Below are 14,720 nucleotides of genomic sequence, written 5' to 3'. Positions count from 1 at the left end.
AATACACCTGTCGGTCCATTCATATTGTCCACCCAACCAGGCAGCGGCTCCGCTGCAGCGGGCGTAACTGCACAGGCGGAATAAATATAATTCAAATGCCAATAAACAATTAAAATAATAATATAAATGATATCCAGGTATAAAGAGTAAACAACTTGTTGGAGATGAGTACAAAAACCTAAATGCATATATTTATTTGGAAAACCTTTAAACTAAATTGAACTACAACTAAATGCTATTGACTATATAAATTCCAGTGACCACAAAAGTTAAAGAATCCCGGAGATTCAAAACATTGCCAGCACGCCCGTCCATTTCAGCATATAATAGGCAAAGAAGCCAACTATGAGGGTCTTGCAAATGATGTCAACAACCCATTGACTGGAAAAGAGGAAGTTTACAATAAGACAGTTCTACCAAGAAAATTGCCAAAGCTTACATGCGCATGTGCAGCTGCGCCTTGGGTATATCCTCATCCTTTTCCTTGAGTATAAACTTACGTGCACCACGCGCACACACTATCAAATACTCCTCCTCAGTTTCCTTGACATTCATGTTCATATTGAAGCTGCCAGAAAGAAGAATCGGTTTAGTTGCATTCAGAATACCTCTTCTATATGTGGTTACTCACATGCTCTTGTCCTGCTCGCCTAGGTTATTCCAGAGGGAGGCGTAATTCTCAGATGTAAAGCTCCAAGCGTTCAGCGTAAAGAACTGTAGTACACCCAGACCAGTTGAGATCTTCTCCTGCACGCGCAGCATGCTGTTTATACGAAAGTAATTGGTAAGATTTACGTATATCAATTATTTCTCTATGTGTGTACATACAAACGCTTCTGTCCCAGAACAAGCATTAGAAAGTCCAATAGATACGCAGGTAGCCAGTGGAACATGGCCACATTGAATTTGTGATAGAGCTCATTGGTTGTGACACACGGTTCCGGATACCAGAGACCCGCATTGAACGGCACCTGCTTATTGATGCGCTTGCTCAACTCCACAACAGTGCCCATAGGCATCTTTCTGTGCTCGGCATTTGTAATATTGTAGACGGGCACTTCGGCGGGTCGCTTGGCTTGCTTGTTAAATTCGTACGGTATGACAATGAGACCATTGATTGCATAGTCAACGGGTATGACTTCAGCCTTGTTCTCCTGATTAACCAGCACCGAACGTATGACACCCTTACCACAGCCAATCATCAGGCCAGTGGGTCCATTCAGGTTGTCCACCCAGCCAGGCAGCGGCTCATAGGCAGCTGGCGATACTGTTTGGATACGGAAGAGTATTAGACTTTCGGAGTAAATGGTAGACTCTACATACCAAGTAGCCCAGGATGATTTGCTGACTGTTGTAGCTGGATGATAACCGAAAGCCAATTAAGTGTGCATGTGTGTGTGTGTGTTTTTATGTGTATGTGTGTGTGAGTAGGTGTGTGAGTAGTGAATTGCTGTGAATGTTGTGAGTGTCTTAAATGTATTCATTGTAATTAACGAATAGGTAAAACTTTGCGAGTTTCAACCCTAATTGAAATCCGGTTGAAACCTTGATTTTGATATTGTCTTGCTGTGTGTATTGTGTGTGTGTGTGTGTGTGTTTACTGTGAGTGCATTGTTTTTGGCTTCTGTCGTAGTCCTTTGAGCACTTGTGCAATAATACTCAACACTCGAACACGTACACATTTGAAGTTTTCGAACCGTTTTATTGCATTTCATCAAATCACTTTACTTAAAGCTAAAAAGCAAATATGCGAAAAAAACGTTTTGTACCCCATAGAAAAGCGAACCTAGGCAATATTGATAAAGTGCGCAAATGTTTTGGCTATATGCTCCCCACTTCTCTCCCACACTCTCTCCCTCTCTTGTTCTCGCTATCCCACTCTCGCTTCAAATGCCCACAAGGCGTGACACCAAGCCGAACATCCAGTAACCCAGGAAACCAACGATAATCGTCTTGCACGCACGATCCAACAGATACATCCTATAATATAGGTTTGGGGGTAAAGTGTTTGGTAAATAAATAAATGGAGAGAGGGTTATATTTTTTTTTTTTGGCATTACAGCATTAGCTGGCGACGCGCACGGGGCAGCGAATCGGGTGACTCCTTCATCAGATACTGACGACCGCCCTGCACGCAGGACTCAATGTACATGGGTATGGTCTCGACGGGATCCATGTCCATGTTAAAGCTGTTTAGTTGGTTACAGTCAGTCGAACTCTTAAATAAAAACGACGTGTCCTTACTTTTTCTTGTCCGCTTCGGTCAGCATACTCCAGAGCGAGGCGTAGGCATCCGACTTGAAGTACCAGGCGCGCATGGTGAAGAACTGCAGCACCTCCAAGCCGACAGAGATGCGATTCTGTACACGTATCATACTAAGCAGTTGTAAGGGTGCGGGGAATTGGGATTGAAGAAGGAACTGTAGGGCATTGCCCGAATCCGAATAGAGCAAAAAAAATCCAAAACTTACAAGCGCTTCTGGCCCAAAATGAAGAGCATAAAATCGATGACATAGGCGGGCAGCCAATGGAAGAGCAGCACATTGATATTGTGATGGAATCTATTGGTGGTTATGCAGCCATCCGGATACCAGAGACCCGCCTCCATTGGATACTGATAGCCAATTTTTTTGCTCAACTCAATTACCTCGCCCCATTGCATCTTGCGATGATCGGCGCACGTGATATTATAAACGGGCACATCCACCGGTCGCTGCTCCATTGCAAACTGATATGGTATGACGCAAAGGCCATTGATTGCATAATCCACCGGTATGGCCTCGGATTTGTGGCGAGTATCGATGAGCATAGATCTAATGACGCCCTTGCCAGCGCCCACCATCAGGCCAGTGGGTCCATTTAGATTATCCACCCAGCCGGGCACAGGCTCATAGGCCGACGGTGAAACTGCAGGAGAGTCGTTCAGTACACAGTTCCAGATTTCTCAAAGCAGTTCCACATCCCTAAGAGCAGCAGTAGCAGCAAGGGAAATAATGCGAAGCCGTAGGCGTGGGCATGGGCGTAGGTTTTTTGAGCGTGTGGGAGTTTCCGCTGGGCGAAAAGGCAGAGGATATTTGGCGATTGAGCTTTGCAACTCGTTTAATTGCAGGTGCTTAGCTTGGATCTAGCGGCAAGAGGCGGGGAGCTGTTGGTGGGGCGTGTCTATTGTTTAGCATTATTTATAAGCTGCAGTTTTAATTACAATGCCATCTTTAATTTCATGCTCATTGAACTTGTTGGTCAATGACGACGACAACGACAACGATTTCTTACAGTTTGTGTGCATGGGTATTATGTGTTTGGATTACAAGCAGTTTTGAAAGATGTAGACAGAGATCTCTGTGCAAGTATTTGGCTAAAGCGCTGACGTTTATGATTATTGCCATTTACCATTGTTTATTGTTGTTTTCCTGGGCGGGCTTGTACACATTGACAGCACATTAAAGATTTAAAAATAAAATGTTGTTGACATTACAACGGACACACATACCGTCTGGCAAGCCCTTTGACAGCTGATTACAGTTAATTTGTTGACTGATGACTATCGATTGATTATACATTGTATCGAAAACCTTGCCAGACTATTAAGCTGTCCGCTGAGCCAGCCTCCCATCTCGCGTGCGTGCTGCCAGTGTGTACAAAAACCCCCGTCTGTTGAGTACTTAACACATTTTCGCACACTCTTTTCAAGTGTTTTGTTGTTGTTGTTTTTTTCAGTGTTGTTGTCTTTGGTCTAATTCATGTGCTTAGCATTCGGTGTCAACAAAGCGCGCCAAGGAATTATGGCTCTGACATACAAACACAAAATATATACAAACGTGCCACGGATAAACAGCTTAAAGACGAACACAAGGTACGCTAGAGCATCCAAAACTATCAATTAGCAGTCGGCAAAAAAAAAGGCGCTTTTAACTTAACCAAAACTTGTGCCACACCCACAGCAAGTCGAAAAGTGTGGCTTTCAATTAGGCAACTTCACGCGACCAGTTGCCAATCCCCTTTTTAAAGGGCCGCGCTAAAACATTTGAACTTTGCGAACTTTATGCTGACAAAGTCATCAATTAATCAATATTTAAACAGTTAGATTGTCATTGAAAGCGGGTCGCGCTTTACTCAAATACACTGCGCAACACACATTTCGCACATTTTGTATGCCTACAAATTGGGGATTTGAGCTCAGACGATGCAAAACATTATATTATACTATTGAGACTCCTAATACTATGTTTTAAGTAATTTCTATCAACCCAGCTTACACAGGCCTACACAAAAAATGGGACATCTTTTAATCGTCATGTCTATATGTACACACTGAATTTCGCATTAAACTACAGACCTATGTATATCTTTTTTAAGAAAACCATATTAAAAAACTTACTTTGCTATAAAATATCTACAATTATATCTGATCTAAAGTAGCTTTTTTAAATGTTAAAATTATATAGAAATTAGCTGCCTTAACGAGGTGTTCCAGAGACTTTTTATGCCCATCGTTTGGGTCATTTGCAATTATATTGTCTAAAATACGAACGCTGTATAATATAATTACAGTTAATAGTCCGCAGAAATATATTTTTTAATTTTTTTTGAGTATTTTTCCCTAACTAACTGCCGTTAGGTAAATTCAGTGGGGTCAACAAAAAGGTCAATTATCTGAAGTTAACCGTTTGCTCAATTACAAACACACTTTTGCCGTTCCCATCTAATTGAAAAAATGCGCGTTGCAGCCGTAGGATCAGGTTTTTTAGCCCCGCTTGCATATGAAAAATCGCAACTTTAATTTCAATTGCCATTGCCCAGAGTCGTAAAGTCTGTAGAATGACTTAAGAGCTATGCCAGAGCGAGACCAGAAAACGGATTGCTGCAGCTGGTTGCAAGGAAAAGCTAAGACAAATTAATTGCATGGTTTTTCTTTGTGCCAAGCGAGTGCCACGACTTTTATAGCCGGCAGGGCGGGAAGCCAGCCAAAAAAAAAAAATATTAAAAAATATACGTAAAATATGATTAAACTTAAAGAGATGATTAAGGAAGCAAGCAACCAAGCTTAAGGCAACGGGCCTCACCAGCTGAAAGCCCCACAGTTATTAGGCACATACATATTTATATATATGGAGAGAGAATAGCTTAGACATGGAGATGGCTTACCGATACTGGGACGGGCTATGATGACCGGCATCGTTTCGTAATGGTCGCGGACCAGCAGCTCGGCGAGACGCTTCGAATAGGTATAGGTATTGGGGTGGGGCTTCAATAGATCGGGCGTAATGGCATCCAATGTTTTCACATCCATCCATTCGGCCAGACGCATCAGATCCTCGGGCTTGTGTGGGAACTCATAGACCTTTTCATACATGACCTCCTGATCGCAATTGCAAAATGCCGTCGACAGATGAACAAATGCCTCCAATTGTTTCATATCCTTGGCCACGTTCAGAGCACGCTTCGTGCCCAAAAGGTTCATGTCAATGGCGTCCCGCAGATTACCCTCCAGCTTCAGAGTGGCGGCCATGTGAAACACTATGTTCGTGTTCTCCACCACATGCTTCAAACTGTCGCCGCTCAAGCCCAGCACTGCAAACAGGAAGAGAGAGTAAGAGTTAGAGACACGCAACAGAATTGTTTTAAGTGGAAAAACTTACAATCGTAGGTCACATCGCCCTGGTAGATGGTCACCTTCTTCAGCATGTGTGGCCGTTCGTCTTTGATGCGTTGGAAAATGGGCAGCTTGAACATCTCGTCGAGACGCGCCTCGGGTGTCTTGCCGCGCTTGGGACGGCAAATGATGATCACCTCCTTGAGCGAGTGGCATGAATAGAGCAGCTTCTCCAGCAGCACTTTGCCCATGAAGCCGGATGCACCGGTTATGAACACGGTCTTGTCCTTATAATATTCCTGCACGGGCGATAGATCAGCCATCTTGGGTGCTGCAAAAGGCGGGAATGAAAATCGAAAGCATTAGCCGGGCACATTACATTAGCCCACATTCCGGGCAAGCAGCCAAGAAAAACGGCAACGGCAACCGCAAGTGTCGCAAGCATAAACTGGGCTAATTCTGAAAACGCTGGAAACGGGTTTCTTTCTAATGGATTGAATTTGTTGGACTTGGAGCGCGGCGTCGATTTCGCATTTCTTTGCATTTCAGTTGGCTGTCGATTACGCAATGCGGCCAAGAGGGGGGCCGAGTGTCTGGACGGCTCGCTGATTGGTTTAATAGTAATACAATGGTACCAACAATCTCCACAACAACAACAACAACCACATGGAGCAGCAGCAGCAGCAGTAACTCCGGCGACCATTTGGCAGAAGCCGTTGCAATACGAGCGCGCCAGGAGACCAGACCACCAGCTTGTCTAACGTGTCTGCTGTTTGTTTTTATGAAAAAATGTTGCAAGCTCCAACAACAACAACTCCGACGAAGCAGCAGCAGCACACGCAGCATGCAGCGTGCCACTTGCCATGCTTGCAACTTTTGATAGCCGTCTGCAATCGCCTGCACATTGCAAAATCAGAGATTGGCGCTGGCGCTGGCTTTTGGATATGAGTTTGGGTTTGGGTTTGGGTTTGCATTGCAGTCCACGTTACACTTGGCCAAATCTTGGGCACATTGTGGCATAGCCAAGCCAAAAATCGTGCCACTTTTATGTTAGTAAAAGTGCCTTGCTCTTTGGCCGCAGCCGCAGCGTGACATTTCTAAACGACCTCAATTTGAAAAGCTACCCCGTAAAACTAAAACCGACGGGGTATGATTAACTAGAACCTTGGACCGAACGCATAAACAACTACATTTTGCTTTAAGAGCTAATGTTAATGGAAAGTTTTAGAAATCAACATTATAGAAGCTCGAACTACAATAATTAATTTATGTTTATTTATTTTGCAAACGCAGTAGAGCTTGTAACGCGTCAATGTAATCAATTTTGCAGTGCACTAGCATGTTTTTAATATGAATTAATTAAATTTTTCGAACGGTGCTGCCAGATTTAAGAAAATGCACTTTGATTGACTGCGCTCTCACATTTGGCACACACTGTTATTTTGGAGAACGCGTTGCCAGATTGCTTTTAGAAAAGAGCTTAGTCTGCTGCACCCGCACATTAAATGCATACAGTCTTTTTATAGAGTGTGATCGTTTTCTCTCTTTCTCTCTCTCTTCTTTCTTTATCGACTGAAACGCGTGCAAATCGAAAGCCACACCAAATATGTGCATATACAGGGCATCTGCTGGTCGTGCTGCCCTCTTTTGGCTAAATCGCACATTTCATGCAACGCTGAACGAGTTTTTTGGCATCTCGGGTTTTGTCACCCGGCCTATTTACCATAAATGAGACACATATCTATATGTATACCTAGTAAGAAAATAAAGAAAAACAACTGTTTGCCCAGTTGAGCGTTTAAGGAAAGCCTGGCCCACAGTCTGAGAAAGCACACAGCATGACAAGGCAATACAACAAATTGTATTATATGTATATATAGTGTGTACCTTGAACTAGAAATCGTGCCAATACTCGTACTACAACTACTGTTGCCAGCTTGTAAACTTGACTAACTGCAACTGCAGTCTGTGGTGAAGTCTGTCAATGAATATGCACACTTCACGCCTGTCTCTTAATTTTTAGTTAACATTTGAGGCAATTGCCTCATTTCCATATTTATTGCCAATTAAAACGCTTCTGCTGAATACGTCACTTTGTCTATACAAAACACAAAACAACAACATTCAGCAATAAATAAGAAAAAACTCGCGTGCAACTTATGCAAGCCTAAAGACAGCTCCAATTCATTTGGGGCCAGCAACGAGACGGCATCAAATCTGCGAAGTCCATGCAAAGCGGAAAACACAAAAATCATAAGCATAACACACACACACACATGCACGCACACACACACGCACGCACGCACGCACACTCGTGCATGGAAAATGCCAAAGAAGTCGAGGCGAGGCTGAAATTGAAACCAAAAACTGAAACTGAACATTTTCAACTGTTGAGGGCAAACGTATGACTTAGGCAACGAACTTGCGCACTGTGGCATGCAATATAATATATTTAAGAGCTTCAAACTTGACAACCATAACATGCAACGTATATGTACATACATTATTAGCATCGTTTAGGCCATAATTTGCAAGAGCCAGTTTCTGGCGAGGTCTTCATAAAATCTATATTTCGCAATCGTTCCGTTTGAGCACAAAAAAACAAATTCAACTTGTTCTTGACACAAAATTCGAAAAGTTAAAAGATGACAATTCTATAGAAAAAAATTAAAAAGAAATTATAGTATATTTGGTACTTAAACTTAGTTTTGTGGCTTATTGTGATTTTAGATAAATATAAAAAAATATTGCAAAAAATATATATAAATTATAGTTTTCTAATATTTGATTTGTACTAAAAGTGAACAAATAAATATAATAAAAATAAAAAGTATAAAAAAATAAATAAATCAAAAATAAAATAAATATAATAAAAATCAAAAGTATAAATAAATATATAATATAATATAATATAATAATAAATATAAATCAAAAATAAAATAAATGTTGCAATAAAGATATGTTAGCTGATGCTGCCTGATTTAGTTGACATCTATTAATTTGTAGGGTATTTACAAATATTGTCAAATATTTGCAGGCAATCGTCTAGCTCAGTTGCCGTTTCTTCTAATCAAATATGCAGAGTCAAACATTTATGAGCTGTTGGCCAAATTCAAGTCCCTCACTTGGATGACACAGTTCAGCATGGTAACTATGGACAACAACTGGCTTTATTTAAAAATGACACGGCTTTAATAAGCCCGTGTGTGTGTGTGTGTGTGTGTTCGTGTTTTTGTTTTTAAACCGGTTTGATTAGTTACTTAAAATATTACTTAGGCATCTCAAATGCGAATACAAACAATCTGAGAAAAAGGCGTTGTTTACATTTTGCAATGATAATATGCTAGTTAATGTAACTGCGCCCAGAACAATGATCAATGTACGATTATTGTAGCAATTCGAATTTTCTAAGAATAGCAAGCGAAAGAAAAGCGAAAATAATACAAAGTGCAGTTCAAAACAAGTCAGAGGTTCTAGTCAGGAGTTCCCGATACCCTCGGATACCCTGAACCCTCTTCTTCCGACAAGCGATAGGTATAAAATGAAAAATAATTGATATATATATACTATTCTAGAAGCTACATGTCAAGTTTGTTGATTGTAGCTCAATTATTATTTGCCGAAATTGCTCAAATAACAGGATTTCGATATAGATTTATCGATTACTTGGAAACGGAGCAAGCTATCGACCATCGGAAACAAACTCGATCTGAGTGGGGACTAGGAGGACCTACAGCTAAAATCTTAGGTCTCTAGCTCTTATAGGTTCTGAGATCCTTGCGTTCATACATACGGACGGACAGACAGACGGACATGGCTAGATCGACTCCGCTATTAATGCTGATTATGGGGTCTTTATGGGGTCGGAGATGCTTCCTTCTGCCTGTTACATACATTTGCACAAATACATAATACCCTATTTTTAATAGGTTCAGGGTATATTTAGAAACGCTAAAAGTTCAAATGCGTTTGAACCTAATGGGCTGATCATCTGCCCCTCTGATAGGGTATACAAGTTATGGCAATATTTTGCCAAAAGTGTGTGAGATCGTTGGGAAAAAACAAAAAAAAAACAAACTCCATTTGCCATTAAGCCATGAAATCGAACGTAACTTTTAATTTAAAAGTCGCCAGTGCAGCCACTTAGCTGAAATCCCTTTAGGGGGTCTCCGCGATGGCAAATCATGTGCCATGAAGATAAAAAGAAAAGAAAATAAATTAATAAATAATAACCAATAGCCTCCAATATGTAAATGGGTTTGTAGCGATTGCCATTGACACACAAGCGAAAGAGAAACGAATATAATTAATTTGAGATACGCTCAAGTTGACCGAAATGGATCAAAACGAAAAAACTAAAAAAGGACGGCTAGCCGAAGATGAAATACCCTTGTAGACACAAGGATTACGGATTTGAAGTGAAGTGATTTGAAGTAATAAAAATGTATGCTATTTTTGATTCAATAGAATAAATATTTATATCTGGGAAAGCATAAAACTTTCCCCTTAGATAGTTAAGATAGTTTTTTCCTATTGTAGATCTATGATATACTACACTAATACCAAGAAGATTTTGTATGAAACATGGCAGAACCCTTAGATGCCAAGTTAAGTTAAGATATGTAAATCGAAAACATTTTGAACTGATCTTTCCTATTGCATCCAGAGATCTGATCCGGCCGGTTCCAATATACCATATAAATAAAAATTAGAATACCCACTTAAAGGTTAAAAAGACAAAACTAATAGTATTGAGAGAGATCGCACAGCAAATACCCTGTCATATCATAGAAATATATTCAAAAATTAATTGTTAATATATGTATAGATGTGGTATATATCATTATATAATTATCCAATAAATCGCTTACATGTTAATTGAGAATTTGCAAATTTGTACAATTAAATGTTAGCAACAAAAAAACACACTAAAGAATGTCAGAAATTTTTTCAAAATAATATATGTGTTTAGAAATCGATTGAACTTTTTTTCGAGTTTCTAAGCTTCTCATGACGGAAAGCAGAGATCAAAGACACCAAAAATTATAATAGAAAAACACAATTCACAGTTAATTGAGTCAAGGGAACTGCTTGGAACTTGTTGGAAATGTTTAAACGGTAGCATCAAACTAGATTGGACTTGACATGGCCCTGACATGGCCCGTGACCCAAAGCGAGGCAGCCCTTTGATGTGGCAAAGGTAAACGCTTAGCGCAATAATTAATAATGGACATCATTTCCAATTAAACGCTCCGCTGGCCAGCTAATAGCGACCAAAATGTTTCAAATTGTTTTAAGCATTTTTTTTTTTCATATTTTATTTTTAAGCTAATTACGCGCAAGACAATTAAGAAAAACAAACATAATATTTGGCTAAAGGTCGCAAGGCAATGGAGACGACTTTAAAGTGTTTTTTTTTTGCATATATTTATAAACAAATACAACAGCACAAGGTGTTAGGCATGGCCATTCTGGTTTTAATTACCTTTTGCAGTGCGTTTAATTAATGCGAATTGTTCCAAACAAAAAAACCAAACACGTTATATGCGCGCGCGTCGGTCAAATCAAATCAAATGCGATATTTGAGAAAAAAACACTATCAAAATTATGCCACGAGCACACGTAAATTGACGATCTGATAAAAAGCTGGCAGCTTGGAGCTCGGGGCAGCGTTGTGCGCTGTGCGGCGTTCAAGAGAAGACTGAGCCCCGTCTGGCCGGGCGCTTGTCAATATGAATGAAACGGGCTTTTTGGTTTTTTAGTGCGATCGAAACTGGAGTCTAGATATTTATTAACTGGTTGGGCATTATTCAGTCGGGATGTGGCAAGCTTTGTTTGGCGGCACCTGCAAGCCAGCCAGCTGCAGCAATAAATATGTAACCATAAGGCACTCGCTCATTTGCTTAGCAAATTCAGCGGAACTTTGACCAATTTGGCGGTTGCGTCCAAAAAAGGAAGTTTTAGCCATTTGTTGTTGTTGGTTTTGGCACCATTCAAATGGTTCACTCTGAGCTGCAAACATATTTTGCAAACATTTGTTTTTCAAGCGTTAGATAATGCATCTTCATGTCCAATACATCGTATATATTTATGTGCACGTATCAATTAATCATGGCATTTGTGGCGTTTGCTGAGCTAATTCATATTTTGCAAATCCAATACATTTGATTTGTTTTGCTGTTGCCTTTTGGTTGTTGCACAATAACAGCATTCGCGATTTTTTTTTTGTTGTTTTTCTTTTTATTTCAGTCTCGTTATGCAATTATGAATATCTCATGAATATTATAGAGTTTTGTTGCCAAACATTGCGAATTATGCCAGCAAAATCAATGAATACCAAAAATCCCCCACACAAGCTTAAATTATGCAAAAAAAAAATATGCAAATAACGTAAAAGTCGCAAAATTAACAAATGAAACTGTTTTAATTAAACCGCCAAGCGGCTAACTGTCGATAACCTTAGCGAATATTTAATTAGCCAGTGTTGCCACCTCATGCGTATTTGAGCAACTTTCAGGTTTGAACATTTTCCGTATCGATATGTCAATTTTATCTGAAATTATTATTTACCTTTAGAAATTATTGTTATTTTCCAAAAAAATAGCTTCATACCTTTAAATTAAATCATTTTCGCTTCTGTTTTCAGCCTAAAAATGCGCACATAGACGCCGTAACTTTGGACTATCGAAAATTATCGTTTCACTCAGCGTTTGCATACAAAGGCACGGCAATGCTGAACGCAATAAATTAATAAGCGGCAAATAGTTAGCATTAATAATATAGACAAGTTAATGCATTGTTTATATGAACCACAAGGAAAAAAAAAAACGTTGACCACGTGTGGCTCAATCATCGATAGGCGCTATCGATAGCGATTTATTTTTACATACCACCTCACGCGAGTGCGATTGGATTTCATTATAATTTGGAACAGGGAATTGCGAAAATTATTGCAAGCATGGCCGAATTAGACGATTTTTTTGCGAAAAAGGACAAGAAGAAGTCCAAGACCAAGACCAAATTTGTGACAGCCGATGAGCTAGTGAAGAACCTAGAGGAGTGCACGAAGCGTGAGGTGGCGGCCAATGCTGTCAAACCCAAAAAACCTGATGTCTCGACAGCATTGGCTGGCGGCGTGGCAGAAGGCGGCGAAAACGAGACCAACATCAAAGTGCCGGAGCCCGTGGTCGAGGTGAGAGTTAGCAGCCAGTTTTTCCAAGCGTATTTTCAACGTTTTCTTTGTTGGTTTTTTTTAGAAGGTCGCGGAGGAGGAGTGGAAAGAGTTCGAGCAGGAGCAGCGCAAGGATTACAGCGGCCTTAAAATTGGCCAGCTGACTATCACCGATAGGCAACACCAGCAGCAGCAGCAGCAGCATCAACAACAACAACAACATCTTCATCAGTCCGATGATGTTTACGACGAGGATGATGAGGACAGCGACGGCTATGCCAATGCGGACCCCAACAGCAAGCGGAGCGGTTATGGTCCATGGAAAAAGCTAATAGCTGCCGAGGATGTGACTCAAATACCGGTGCCGGTGGAGACGGACAATAAGTCATCGTCGAAAATGTATATTTCACCCGCGTTACGTGCTGGCGTGAGTATTATATCGTATTGCAATTCATTGACGCCCGTCTGATATTTATTATTGGACTTTGCGCCCAACGCCAATTCCATCCCTTTCATTTGTATTGAATTGCAGCAAGCCGGCAGCGGGATGGGCAGCGGCGGCGGTGGCATGCGTACGCGTCGCACGGCGCCAGATATCACCAATACTGAGTTCTTCCCAACGCTCAATGCAGCCCGACCGGAGGAACAGCGCAAAAAGAAAAACGAACCCGCCTTCGAAGAAGTCCGTCATGGTGGTCGCTATCAACGAGTGCAGGAGGCAGCCGCTGCGCCCGTTGCGGCCACCAATCGATTCCAGTCGCTCGACGATGAGGCCGACAGCTAGGCCACGCCCATTGTTGTTGCCGCCACCGATGCCGACGCCACAAACAAACAAAAGAAAAATTTACCGTATTCATCTTATGTGCTACACTATACAGTTGCCACACACACTGCAAGGCGCTTCAGGTCGCCAGCTAGAAGCGCGTGCGAGACCTGGATGCGAGATTCAGCTAAAACAATTTATAACGAGTTCTTTTCTCTGTATGCATATATACATAATAATTGTAAACATTTTTCTAGGCTTTTCGATTTTTACCCATACCCCCGGAAACAAATATTGTTCATTTCGTTTGCATTTTTGAATTATGGAATCAATGTAATAGAGAGAGTATGAATAATAGCCATGCGTTGAAATCCTTTCTAGTTAACTTTTGTATACTTTCTTTGTATAAGCCAATCCCGAGGTCTGCATTCTGTCAGCAACTCAGTTCAGCTCGTCCGTAAAGAGATCTTGTGCTGTGCTATCCGCGTAGCTGCAAAGATTTATGCAAAGTTCAATAGGACAAATCATCTTTGGCCGCTATTTGGGGATCTCGCACTGACTTCTCACTGTACGACTGCTGCGGCGTGTTGTGGTATGAGCTGAGCAACGGCTTCGACAGCATCGCATCCGGATAGTTCCGTATCAGATATAGCCAGCACTCCAGTTTCCTATTTTGAGCAAAGAGCCAACTATTATTTGCCCACAACTGCTGCGCCCCCTCGTCTACTCACTCATTCTGATCCGTTAAAATGGTTTGCAGCTCGCGATCATAGTAGCGGGGGTAATCCTCCAGCACGTCCAGATTTGAGAGCATTGTGCTATCCACTTCGTAGATCTCGCCCTGGACATTGTGGCCCACGCCCTTTTTGTCCAGCAAAAATGGAATGTTGTACCGTGTGCCGATCACCAGTGGAAACCTGATCACCGTTGTGCCCTTGGCCAGGAAGCGGGCGAGACCATTTGCTTTTGTCGTCAACCAATGATGGTTCGGCTCGCCGCTCTTCAATGTGCCATACACGAAAACCCTTTTGAGCGTTTGCGACATTTTTAGCATTTAACAATAGAAAATTGCACATAAGTTTGCCATTGAAATAGTTTTTTGGGTTCAATTCGGCTTATCAAATTGCCATTCGCTTGAAACGGCAACACAAAAGGCTAGATAAGCTCATCTGTTAAAATAACAGCGCTGCTCC

At 41.2% G+C, this 14,720-nt stretch overlaps 3 protein-coding genes across 5 annotated transcripts; 1 reads left to right on the top strand and 2 right to left on the bottom strand.

The window, feature by feature from the left end:
• Nucleotides 1-155: 155 nt before the first annotated feature.
• Nucleotides 156-11,280, bottom strand: LOC135437841 (fatty acyl-CoA reductase 1). Its single transcript, XM_064695916.1, has 12 exons — nt 11,079-11,280; nt 5,640-5,924; nt 5,146-5,571; nt 2,472-2,907; nt 2,245-2,376; nt 2,061-2,189; nt 1,909-1,980; nt 1,324-1,469; nt 829-1,267; nt 632-763; nt 440-568; nt 156-381 (listed from the first exon to the last, which is right to left on the bottom strand). Exons 2-12 carry the CDS (start codon nt 5,914-5,916, stop codon nt 288-290), a joined length of 2,412 nt encoding a protein of 803 aa, XP_064551986.1. The 5' UTR covers nt 5,917-5,924; nt 11,079-11,280; the 3' UTR covers nt 156-287.
• Nucleotides 11,281-12,170: 890 nt separating this feature from the next.
• Nucleotides 12,171-13,907, top strand: LOC135437673 (protein CDV3 homolog). Of its 2 annotated transcripts, none has more exons than XM_064695708.1 (3): nt 12,171-12,785; nt 12,853-13,191; nt 13,297-13,907. In XM_064695708.1, the coding sequence occupies exons 1-3, from the start codon at nt 12,552-12,554 to the stop codon at nt 13,546-13,548; spliced, it is 825 nt and encodes a 274-aa protein (XP_064551778.1). In that variant the 5' UTR covers nt 12,171-12,551; the 3' UTR covers nt 13,549-13,907. The 2 variants fall into 2 exon arrangements, with proteins under 2 accessions (XP_064551778.1, XP_064551777.1); XM_064695707.1 differs by having other exon boundaries at nt 12,179-12,785; nt 12,850-13,191.
• LOC135437688 (putative gamma-glutamylcyclotransferase CG2811) lies at nt 13,822-14,662 on the bottom strand. 2 transcript variants are annotated; one of them, XM_064695725.1, is made up of 3 exons: nt 14,259-14,662; nt 14,088-14,195; nt 13,822-14,017 (listed from the first exon to the last, which is right to left on the bottom strand). In XM_064695725.1, exons 1-3 carry the CDS (start codon nt 14,579-14,581, stop codon nt 13,969-13,971), a joined length of 480 nt encoding a protein of 159 aa, XP_064551795.1. In that variant the 5' UTR covers nt 14,582-14,662; the 3' UTR covers nt 13,822-13,968. The 2 variants fall into 2 exon arrangements, with proteins under 2 accessions (XP_064551795.1, XP_064551794.1); XM_064695724.1 differs by having other exon boundaries at nt 13,822-14,195; nt 14,259-14,661.
• Between the last annotated feature and the right edge of the window lie 58 nt (nt 14,663-14,720).

Source organism: Drosophila montana, unplaced genomic scaffold (assembly GCF_035044405.1).
Source record: "Drosophila montana isolate Dmon_TW-CO22-7 unplaced genomic scaffold, ASM3504440v1 contig_3833_1, whole genome shotgun sequence".
In the NCBI taxonomy this organism is placed as follows: domain Eukaryota; kingdom Metazoa; phylum Arthropoda; class Insecta; order Diptera; family Drosophilidae; genus Drosophila; species Drosophila montana.
Note: the sequence above shows the minus strand (reverse complement) of the source record. Positions and strands in the feature narration are given on the sequence as shown.

Coding starts and splice junctions, on each gene's coding strand:
- LOC135437841 (XM_064695916.1), bottom strand. CDS start 5,916: ATGGCTGATCTATCGCCCGTGCAGGAATATTATAAGGACAAGACCGTG. Junction 2,377..2,471: donor ATTTTGGGCCAGAAGCGCTT/GTAAGTTTTGGA, acceptor ACAACTGCTTAG/TATGATACGTGTACAGAATC. Junction 1,470..1,908: donor TACTGGATGTTCGGCTTGGT/GTCACGCCTTGT, acceptor AATACATTTAAG/ACACTCACAACATTCACAGC.
- LOC135437688 (XM_064695725.1), bottom strand. CDS start 14,581: ATGCTAAAAATGTCGCAAACGCTCAAAAGGGTTTTCGTGTATGGCACA. Junction 14,196..14,258: donor ATTTTAACGGATCAGAATGA/GTGAGTAGACGA, acceptor TGCTCAAAATAG/GAAACTGGAGTGCTGGCTAT. Junction 14,018..14,087: donor CAGCAGTCGTACAGTGAGAA/GTCAGTGCGAGA, acceptor AAATCTTTGCAG/CTACGCGGATAGCACAGCAC.
- LOC135437673 (XM_064695707.1), top strand. CDS start 12,552: ATGGCCGAATTAGACGATTTTTTTGCGAAAAAGGACAAGAAGAAGTCC. Junction 12,786..12,849: donor TGCCGGAGCCCGTGGTCGAG/GTGAGAGTTAGC, acceptor GGTTTTTTTTAG/AAGGTCGCGGAGGAGGAGTG. Junction 13,192..13,296: donor CACCCGCGTTACGTGCTGGC/GTGAGTATTATA, acceptor ATTGAATTGCAG/CAAGCCGGCAGCGGGATGGG.